The sequence below is a fragment of the Triticum urartu genome, chromosome 6, assembly GCF_003073215.2.
Source record: "Triticum urartu cultivar G1812 chromosome 6, Tu2.1, whole genome shotgun sequence".
Lineage (NCBI taxonomy): Eukaryota > Viridiplantae > Streptophyta > Magnoliopsida > Poales > Poaceae > Triticum > Triticum urartu.
The window spans coordinates 7,182,287-7,193,229 of record NC_053027.1 but is presented as its reverse complement, the minus strand read 5'-3'; the positions used below and the strand labels follow the sequence as shown (position 1 = coordinate 7,193,229).

The 10,943-nt window shown below is 48.6% G+C and overlaps 1 protein-coding gene across 1 annotated transcript; it reads right to left on the bottom strand.

Moving 5' to 3' along the window:
* Positions 1–4,052: 4,052 nt before the first annotated feature.
* On the bottom strand, positions 4,053–6,943 carry LOC125515811 (cytochrome P450 709B2-like). Its single transcript, XM_048681315.1, has 5 exons — positions 6,562–6,943; positions 6,124–6,347; positions 5,256–5,506; positions 4,756–5,167; positions 4,053–4,551 (listed from the first exon to the last, which is right to left on the bottom strand). Exons 1-5 carry the CDS (start codon positions 6,818–6,820, stop codon positions 4,123–4,125), a joined length of 1,575 nt encoding a protein of 524 aa, XP_048537272.1. The 5' UTR covers positions 6,821–6,943; the 3' UTR covers positions 4,053–4,122.
* Positions 6,944–10,943: the final 4,000 nt, after the last annotated feature.

Genomic DNA, 10,943 nt, shown 5'->3' with positions numbered 1-10,943 from the left:
CCGTTAATCAAATGACAACTCATGTCTATGGCTAGGAAACTTAACCTTTTTTGATTCAACGAGCTAGTCAAGTAGAGGCATACTAGTGACACTCTGTTTGTCTATGTATTCACACATGTATTATGTTTCCGGTTAATACAATTCTAGCATGAATAATAAACATTTATTGTGAAATAAGAAAATAAACAATCACTTTATCATTGCCTCTGGGGCATATTTCCTTCAATGCCTTCAACAAGGGAATGACACCGAATAGTGCCGCCATCGCCGGCCTCGGCAGCAGCCGCGAGCAGGTCTTCACCCAGATCTGTTCCAATGGCCTCCATCAAGCGTCTTGTGCACGGATTGTCCACCACCGCGACCGCCGCATCGCCCGTCACGAGCACAGCCGCTGACACATCGCCGCACGCGATGCGCATCGGACCGGGACGCTGCCGGCCGCGACCAGGCCAGATCTGGGAAGAGGAATCAACCTCCACCGCAACATCGGGCCACGCGCCGGAGCATCCAAACGCCGCCAGCCCCCAGCCAGCGCTCACCACGGAGCCCCGCACCCCTAAGTCGCCGCGCCCGCAAGTCCAGATCGAAACTCCAGCGGCCCTCCTCCAGCTGCTAGATGCTCCTAAGACGAGAGGGAAGAAGAGACCTAGGAGAAACGCCCCGCCGCCGCCGTCACTGGAGCCCGCCTGGGCTTCGCCAGCGGCGCCTCAGGCGGCGGCGCGACGAGGGATGAGAAGGGGAGGGCGGTGGGTGTCGCTAGGAGTCCCCCCCCCCCCCCCCGTGTCGCCAGAGGAGGGTAACGCGGAAATACTGTATTACTCCAAGTGTATGTCATGTAATGTACGTATACGTTTCACGGTTCCACGTAGCCCATACATATATGCAGTTCTAATTCATCGGGTCAGAGTCAAATACGTCCCAGGCAAGTAGGGGTGCAGAGCGGCGCCCGAACCCAGCCCGCGCGGGGAAGGAATGGCCCGTCGCCGCCAGCGCCGCACGGGCAGGGCCCGGCGGACCAAGCCGGCGGCAAAGCTCCATTGCAGCTCCGACGAAGCTCCAATGCAGCCAGCAAAGCTCCATCGCAACTTTGGCGAGGCTACATTGCAGCGCCAGCTATGCTTCCAACGGACCGGCGTTGCTCCGATCCAGCTTCAAGATAACATCGCTGGAGTTACAGTGCCCCTGTCGGGTGCTCGCCGCGGTCACCGCCGCCGCGCCGACGACGCTCCGTTGCACCACTGGACAATATCGACAGAGCTTCATTGCAACACCGGCGCCCCCTCCCCCCCCCTCTCCGTGAAGCTCCATAGGCGGCGACGGGTGCTGCGATGCCGCATGGCGGCCATGGCGGAAGCTCCGACGCAGTGCGTGGTGACGATGACAGAAGCTAAGATGCAGCGCCTGCGGCCATGGCAGATGCTGCGATGCATCGTTGCCGGCGACGAGCACTCCATTGCAGCTCCGACGCCGGTGACTTGTAGCACTATTAGCGTTGCCTCGAGGTTGCACCGCAGAGTTGTGCATGGATGAGTTGCTGCGTCGCCGCACCAACGGTCGTCGTCGAGCGTCGCATCACATCACCGGCAATGCCGGCGAGCGACCGCCTCCCCCATCCGTGTGTGTCGCCTCCATGGAGTTGCAGCACGTGGCGGTGCCGCGCGGGGCTCCACCATCCTTCATTATGCCACGGGATGCAGTAGGGTGGTTGGTGCCGTCGCTCCTTCTGGTTCGCTTTCATGGACTTGTTGGTTTTGCGTCGCCATGGAAGCCTCTCTACAAACATAAGATGGGAAATAAAGGGTGGAGGAGCGACGACGCGAAGGGATAAGGCTGCAGCTGGGAAAGCAGTGGATGGGTCCGCATGACACGTGTCCATCAATGCGCACGGTTTATCTTTCTCTGTTATCGTCCAGTGGATTCTAAATGTTTTCCTAATATTATTGATAGACTCCTCGTAGAAAAATCACTCATAGACAAGAGTCCGTTCATATATAACTCAAAATTGCATATAGTCCAATATTTATCTCGAAATAACGTGTGTTTCTATAACTCCATATACGTGCATACATTCAATATTTGAGAACATACTTGAATAAGTTAGGAACTCGTGACAGGCATATATAGTATGTATCCAGCAGCAAACCAACGAACGCCCTAGATTGATCGACTCCATCTCCACCATCCAGCAGCCGCCATGGACCAGACGCGGTGGGCGGACCTCCTGCCGGACTTGCTGTGCGAGATCGCCGCATGGCTGGACGACGTCGCGGACTTCGTCCGCTTCCATGCCGTCTGCAAGCCATGGCGTGCCTCACGCGACGAGGTGCGGCCGCCGTTGTTCCTGCCTTGGCTCCTCGCGGCGGACGGCAAAGATTCGGCCGCCCTCCGATTCAGATGCATCTTCTCCAAGTCCAGCTATCGGTCCATGCTGCCGTCCACGCCACCGAGGTACCGGGTGTGCAGCGCCACCGCCATCAGATACCTCACCATTGAACATCCCCGCCATTGTCTCTACGATCTTCTCACCCGAGAAACTGCCCATAACATGCCTCGTCTCCCGTACAACGTCCGCAGTCAGTGGGACAAGAAAAATCCCCAGGGAATTATCTACGGCGATGGCACGATCCTGCTCTACAGCAGCAGCATCACCAACGTCAGCTATGATCATTCCATCAGGGCCATGTTCACGGCGGCTCTCCTGCACCCTGGGGACTCAAAGTGGACTCTCATCGACAGGACTTTTGATGACGTCAAACACTTGGAGTGCCATGCTGCGTACCACGGAGGCAGGATCCTGGTCACTATGGGGACCGGTAGTATCTTGCAGGTCATCACGCCAGAAGCCGCTGCCACCGGTGACTTGTTGGTCCCTGGCGAATACGAGTGCAAGGACTGCTACGTCTTTGAGTCCCATGGCGAGCTGTTATGGGCATCGGTTCGCACCTCCTACAGTGTTCCCTGCAAAGAAGGTACCCGCAACGTTGATGCCCTATGGGTGTTGGTGCATAAGCTAGAGGAGGAGGACGCGGGGGCGCAAGGGAAGAAGATGCGGTGGGTGAGAAAAGATAAGTGTAGCCTGGCGGATCGTGTGTTGTTTCTTGGGTCGCCCAATAGCTTCGCCATAGACGCCTCGTGGCTGGGCAGCCATGGTGGCTGCGCCTACTTCGTCTACGACAACAGTAAGGGCCAATGTAAGGCCTTCCCGCCTGGACATTGTGGCGTTTTCAGGTACAACTTCCTCAATGCCAAGACTGATTTCGTAGAGCGGCTACCTCCAGGATGGGATGACGAGAGGTGCACGTGGCTCGTCCCGCAACCCGCTATTGCTCCAATTCAGGTATATACACTAGTAAAAGAGTTCAAATTGATGTTTTTGATAATAGAATATTTCATTAATTTTGTGGTCGCATCCATATCAAGTTAATACAGCTGTACCTGTAAGAGTTTAACCCATGAACATATAAGCACCATTAACTGAAAAGGTGCTAAAAATTTATCTTCGATTTTGTTTGGTCAGGAAATCACTAAGAGGTGCAAGGCTCTAGAAGTGAAGCACAAGCACAGAAGACAGCTCCAGTAACTAGCCTACCAAGCATTATTCACATCTCGAAACATTACGAGCCTTGTTTCAGGGTGATGGTGCGTAATTTGCCTCTCAAGGTGAATGGCTCCCAGCTGGAACTTTTTTTCGGCAAGCACGGCGAAGTGACTAGCGCCGAGGTACTCTACCGCAAAGATACCAAGTGCTCCCAGGGTGTCGGTTTTGTAACCATGTCGACGGTGTATGCTCATCCACAAGATGCCATAGATGCTTTTGGCAAAATGATTTTGGATGGATGCAGTCTCGAGGTTACACTGGTCAAGCAGGGACGGCCACGGTACCACCAACGACATCGTCTTCCATCTTAACATCACAACTACATGTACCTTGAGCATCTTGCTTGTATTTGTATCCAAGAAGATTCGTCTATTACTCCAAGTTGATATGATCTCTGCATGCATAATTGGTTGCATCTCCAAATCGATTATGTAGAATGCCGTACCACAAGCAAGACACTGAAATTATAATGAATTTACTCTCATGCGTTACAATGAGTTTAATTAGCAAACTTTCTCACCCATCTATAGTAGATTCCTCAAAATGAGAGGCATCCCAAGCCTGGGTGTCAAAGACAGAAGATACTTTGGCTTGTGAACATATGCCGGGGAGAGGGATATGGAGAACTTGCTGAGGATCATTGCCATGACAACCTGCACTTGCACGATGCCAAAGTTCTGACCAGTACACACTCTCGGGCCTAGAGAGAAAGTCAAGAGCGCCTTGGAGTCTTTGGCAGCCTTTGTGACGCCCTGCTCGAACCTCATGGGGTTGAACTCGTTGGCGTCGGGGCCCCAAACTTCCTTGTCTCGGTGTAGCATGCCACTGGGGATTGATATGATTGTTCCCTGGGGTACTTTGATGCCTCCGAGGACGGTGTCGGAGGCAGCTTTCCGCTGTATGTACACAACTGGAGGGTAGAGACGCGATGTCTCGAGCAATGCCATGTGTAGCTGCATAAGTTTAAAGTCACAGTGCATGCTCACAACACATTAGTTATTCCCTCTTTGCAAAATTACATTACATACAAAAAATCTCAACAGTTAAATTTTGTAAACTTTGACCAACTTTATAGAAACAATATGAGCATTTATGATACCGAATACATTCGTACGAAAATATAGGAAAAATGATATTGACAGTTGAAATGTACGCACCAGCTTCAGTTTGGCGAGAACATCCGCGTTGGGTACCACATCGTCGCTGTCCCCGCCGGGGAACTCCCGGAGGACCTCTTCCCTGACCTTGTCCTGCCACTGGGGGTGCACGGCAAGCAGGAACATGGCCCAGACGAGGAGGGTGGCCGTGGTTTCCTGCCCTGCGGCGAAGAAGGTTTTGCACTCATCAATCACCTCGTCAGTTGTCAGCGTATCGCCGCCCCTCACTTGCCGGTGCGGTGTCCACGCCTCTAACAACAGCCCGAGCAGGTCGTCCCCGCAGCCGCCGGTGTCTCCTCGACCATATTTGGCTCCATCTGCGGCCAGCCGTGCCTGCATGATCGACATGATCTTGCTTCTCAGCTGTTTGTTCAGGCGTCGAACGTGCAAGTTACGCCGAGTCGGCAGATACCTGAATTGAACGGCATAAGATTAACATGGTTAATGTCATGAGCTTGGATTCAGAACTGGTCTGTAAGCAAATACTACTATTACTCTACCAGAGTATTGGAGCATCGAGCATGGCCGCAGTGGCGATCTTTTGCATCTCCCGCATCAAGACGATGACCTCCTCGACATCCCGGTGGGTAGTGCCGAAGGCGACGCGGCCGTTGATCTTGGCAGTCAGGTCGTTGAAGGCGTGGATCATGTCTATCTCAGCTGCTTTCTTGTCGCTGTTGCTTTGGTGTATCTGCTCGCCCCATTGCTGTATCATCTGCCTTGTGACCTCTGCCGTCACCGCTGACATGCTCTACACACGGGTTAAATCATTAGCCCATGTGTAGTGTTAGAAGTTACAACACTAATAATGCTCACACCTCACGTGCATTTATAGGAGAAATCTATAAATGCAAGTATAATTAAGACTAATCTAATAGCCAACCTTGTGATCAACCTTAGGCCCTGTTTGGTTTCAAATAAGTCATCAACTTATAAGTCGAAAAGTGCAAAAAGTGACTTATTTTGCCAAACAGACCTAACTTATAAGTCACCCCAACTTATAAGTCATAAGTTGCTTGACCCCAACTTAAAACTTATAAGTCACCCCCTTTTGCATGGGTCCCACCACCTTTACATTAAAAAACAAGATGGGAAGGTGTGCTCAGGTAACTTATAAGTCAGGTGACAAACAAACAGGCATGACTTATAAGTCACTGGTTTTAAGTCACCTGACTTATAAGTCAGATGACTTATTGGAACCAAACAGGCCCTTAATGTTATTGAATAATTATCATCTTTTCCGTGCATTTAATGTAATTTTTGTTACTTTTTGTGTTCTTTGTTTTGCCATGATGTCTGATTAATGGATCATAAGTTTTTCCCAAAAAAATAGCTATCGCCTGACTATACTATTGACCATGCTCTAACCTTGATCTTCTCATAGTTGAAAGCAGGAAGGACTACTTTCCGGTGCCGCTTCCAATCGTCACCATTTATCAATATGACGCCGTTGCCGAAGAGGGATTTGAGCACGGGGATCATGAAGTCCTTCTGATACAGGCCCGTCCTGTCTGTGAGCACTTGCTTTATCAGCTGCAGGTCGATAGAGAAGATGGCGGGGATCGGCCCGATCCAGAACAGGAACGTTTTGCCTGAACGAACAAAAAAAAGTTATGAATACTATATTCGAGAATTAATTAAATATGATTAAGGATAATGTTGCAACTAGATATGCAACGACCAATCATCTCAATCCTAGCTTGTAGGATCATATTATATCGAAAGGAAGATTCAGTTCCTCGAGGAGTTTGGGAATAGGTAGCTATCAGTTTAATCTAAAGAAGCCATTTACCGTTAGTACTTTACCATAATCGGCAACCCATCTGTGGAACTGCGGCAGCAGGATGGGCATGATGTCGTGGCACCCGGCGTCGAGGGGCGGCACGCCTCTCCGGCCAGCGATCAGCAGCCGCTTCGCCTCCGGCAAGGACCCGGCCAGGAACGTGTAGGGCGGCCCTCGGATCCCCTGCCTCACGAACGACCGCGCCACGGCGCGCGGCCGCCACACGAGACGCCACAGTGCGAGCAGCAGGGCAAGGAGGGCGGCAAGCTGCAGGGCCGCCATGCCACAAGAGACTGGTAAGGCGTGTGACCAAAGGTTCTATCTCACTGAAACCCAGCCGTGCGGCCAGCATGCGGTTGGCAGCATCGGTGCCATGCCTTTATCAGAGAAGGTCGAGCCGAGTTGGTCAGCTGGCGTAATCCTGGACGAAACGGCAGTCCAAGAAAGTCCAAACGGATGGCACCTCACACGTACGCAACAGAATTTAGGATGCGGACAATTTGCACCATTCCAAGATAGGGGCTGTGCGTCCGTCCACTTGCCTACTCTAGGTGTGAGGCCACGGTCACCTCCAACACTATTCGGTTGGTGGCTAACTCTCATCATTTCCGACCCGTGATTTACTTGGCGATACAAATTGATGTATTTACAAAATTCTACATAGAGTGTGACATGCAATGAACTCTTATCCTTTCTTTATTAGCTCTACTAGAGTGTGATACGCAATGAACTTTATGTATACATAGTGTACGTATCTACCAAACACACCAAATCACCACCACGCGGTTCCTTGCTTCCATTTCTCTCTACCACATTTCATTATGTATGCACGCACGCAGTACATAATGAGTTAATAACAAAAATGCTGATGTCAGCAGAATTCCATCTTAGTTTGTAAATGTGTTTTAGCGCTCTCAAGCGACAAACCTTATTTATCAACTTTGACAAAGTGCAGCAACCGTTCGCCTGTCACAAAACTGTGCCACCCTCCACCTCGCAACCCGGCCATCGCGAGCCTCACTCCCGAATCCTTGAAACTTATGCCAAGGACATCGCCAATTCGCCAGAAAGGAGTACCAACGGTTCCTTCCCAAGCACCTTGGACGTAGTAATCAATCAGGCCATCAGGGAGCAAGGGTATCAAAGACGTAGCCGCGCCATCGACGTCACAACTCGCCGTGCAGGAACTGGTGGAAAAAATTGGTAAGGCACATGGGCCCATAGAAAATCATGGTGCGCGAGGATGAGGACAGATGAGACAAAATATGAAGGAAACACACGATCTTAGAGATCGAACAGCGCACGAGCGACCTGCGCGAGGCGCACCAGTCCGCCCAGCGAAAACCGTTTACCTTCCTATGAATTCTATGGGCTTGTTTCTTTGCTGTGTGCATGAGCAATTTAACAAGGCTCGGGCCAGTTTTTTCTAAGAAGGAGAAGGGAACAATCCAAAATACAATATGGTTAAGTTGAAATTCCTTTGGATGCCAAAAGCTAAAGGTGGGCATTATTAATTCCAATGTGATCAATTGCACCTTTTCACGTAAACACATGGAAACTAATCACCACCACGAACTATCCGTAACTTATGCAAAAGATATTTCAGGCCATTGCATGGAGTATCCACAACACGACCCAAGTTGCTGCGACTCACCCATGGTATTCCATCTTGTTGCATCATAAAATGCCATTACCAACACAACTCAGCCAAAAATATGTTTGTTCATGCATTGGAATTGAAGCAGGCAGCCACAACGATATGAAACAAATCAATCAGCCAGCGACATGATGGACATGAGCGTGTGGCATGGGTATGTGTATAGTACTACTTAAAAAGAACAGTCATGTGCCATACAAAATGGTATTTTGCGGGCCAAAAACATTGAAATCTTATTGGTGAGATGGACCTTTTGATAGCAACATATAACAAGCTTCAAATCAACAAGATGACCATGTGGTGCTGCTATTTGACGTACAACGTTTATTTCATGACATTCTAGATGATTTTACATGGCAATCACCTCAGATCAAATCGACTGCTAACTAAATAGTATTGTACTCTTCTTCCTACACGTCAAGCCACCTGCGGTATCACTTTATATTTTGTAACGCATGATTCTGATTCAACAATGGCTGTTTTAGAGCGGCAGCGCCGAGCACGTGCACTGCTACTATTTTCCAACAACTAATGGAAGGATCTAGCTGCTAGCTGGACCGGAAAATGATACGGTAGTTCTAGTTACATGATGCTTTCAACATTTATGTACCATAAAAATGGTACTGTTTGAGACACAAATATTGAGATCTTATTATGGAAGGGTATTTCTTGTGATGGCAGCAGGGAGCCGAAAATTCTTCACAATAAAAAAACCAGGCAGCCAAAATAGCACGCACCACGTAGGACCACTAAAATCCCGATCGATCTCCAGATTTGTCTCAATAGTAAAAGTGCACATGCAATGCACGCCTCCATATGCTTGTGAGTACAAATAATGTTAATAATAAAACTAAAAGAATGGTTTCTTCATCCAAAACATTACTACTTTTAATTCATTTTTTGCGAGGTTACTTTTAGTTCATTGACCATCAAATTTACTCATAGCGATACATATATGAAATAAAAATGACAGAACGAATGAGGTTGAATTTAACTGACAGATTTATTACATTATTATACAATTCCGTTTTTTAGTTGTTTAAAAATTGAAGGGAAATATTCTCATTTTTTTGTAAAGGAAACGACATTGTAAGGTCACCCTCTCTTTATTAGGTGCATATGCACCCCCATTGGCCTAGCCCAATAGGCCGGGCCTACAACACACGCACCAGCTAAACAACTGCGTGTCAACACCTAAAAAACTGCGTGTCAGAGTGCAGGAACGGTAGGTGGATGCACCCCCTGCTATGAACAACAACAACGACCGAGGGCCATGCGACGCCAGCAGCCGGTGTCAACCACTGTGTGAAGCCAGGTACTGTTCTAAAAGTAAGTTAATTTCCGGAATTTTCACTTTGACAAAGTGCAGCAACCATTCGCCTGTCACAAAACTGTGCCACCCTCCACCTCGCAACCCGGCCATCGCGAGCCTCACTCCCGAATCCTTGAAACTTATGCCAAGGACATCGCCAATTCGCCACAAAGGAGTACCAACGGTTCCTTCCCAAGCACCTTGGACGTAGTAATCAATCAGGCCATCAGGGAGCAAGGGTATCAAAGACGTAGCCGCGCCATCGACGTCACAACTCGCCGTGCAGGAACTGGTGGAAAAAATTGGTAAGGCACGTGGGCCCATAGAAAATCATGGTGCGCGAGGATGAGGACAGATGAGACAAAATATGAAGGAAACACACGATCTTAGAGATCGAACAGCGCACGAGCGACCTGCGCGAGGCGCACCAGTCCGCCCAGCAAAAACCGTTTACCTTCCAATGAATTCTATGGGCTTGTTTCTTTGCTGTGTGCATGAGCAATTTAACAAGGCTCGGGCCAGTTTTTTCTAAGGAGAAGGGAACAATCCAAAATACAATATGGTTAAGTTGAAATTCCTTTGGAAGCCAAAAGCTAAAGGTGGGCATTATTAATTCCAATGTGATCAATTGCACCTTTTCACGTAAACACATGGAAACTAATCACCACGATGAACTATCCGTAACTTATGCAAAAGATATTTCAGGCCATTGCATGGAGTATCCACAACACGACCCAAGTTGCTGCGACTCACCCATGGTATTCCCTCTTATTGCGTCATAAAATGCCATTACCAACACAACTCAGCCAAAAATATGCCTGTTCATGCATTGGAATTGAAGCAGGCAGCAACAACGATATGAAACAAATCAATCAGCCAGCGACATGATGGACATGAGCGTGTGGCATGGGTATGTGTATAGTACTACTTAAAAAGAACAGTCATGTGCCATACAAAATGGTATTTTGCGGGCCAAAAACATTGAAATCTTATTGGTGAGATGGACCTTTTGATAGCAACATATAACAAGCTTCAAATCAACAAGATGACCATGTGGTGCTGCTATTTGACGTACAACGTTTATTTCATGACATTCTAGATGATTTTACATGGCAATCACCTCAGATCAAATCGACTGCTAACTAAATAGTATTGTACTCTTCTTCCTACACGTCAAGCCACCTGCGGTATCACTTTATATTTTGTAACACATGATTCTGATTCAACAATGGCCGTTTTAGAGCGGCAGCGCCGAGCACGTGCACTGCTACTATTTTCCAACAACTAATGGAAGGATCTAGCTGCTAGCTGGACCGGAAAATGATACATTACACATTCCATTTGTGTGGAGGTAGTTCTAGTTACATGATGCTTTCAACATTTATGTACCATAAAAATGGTACTGTTTGAGACACAAATATTGAGATCTTATTATG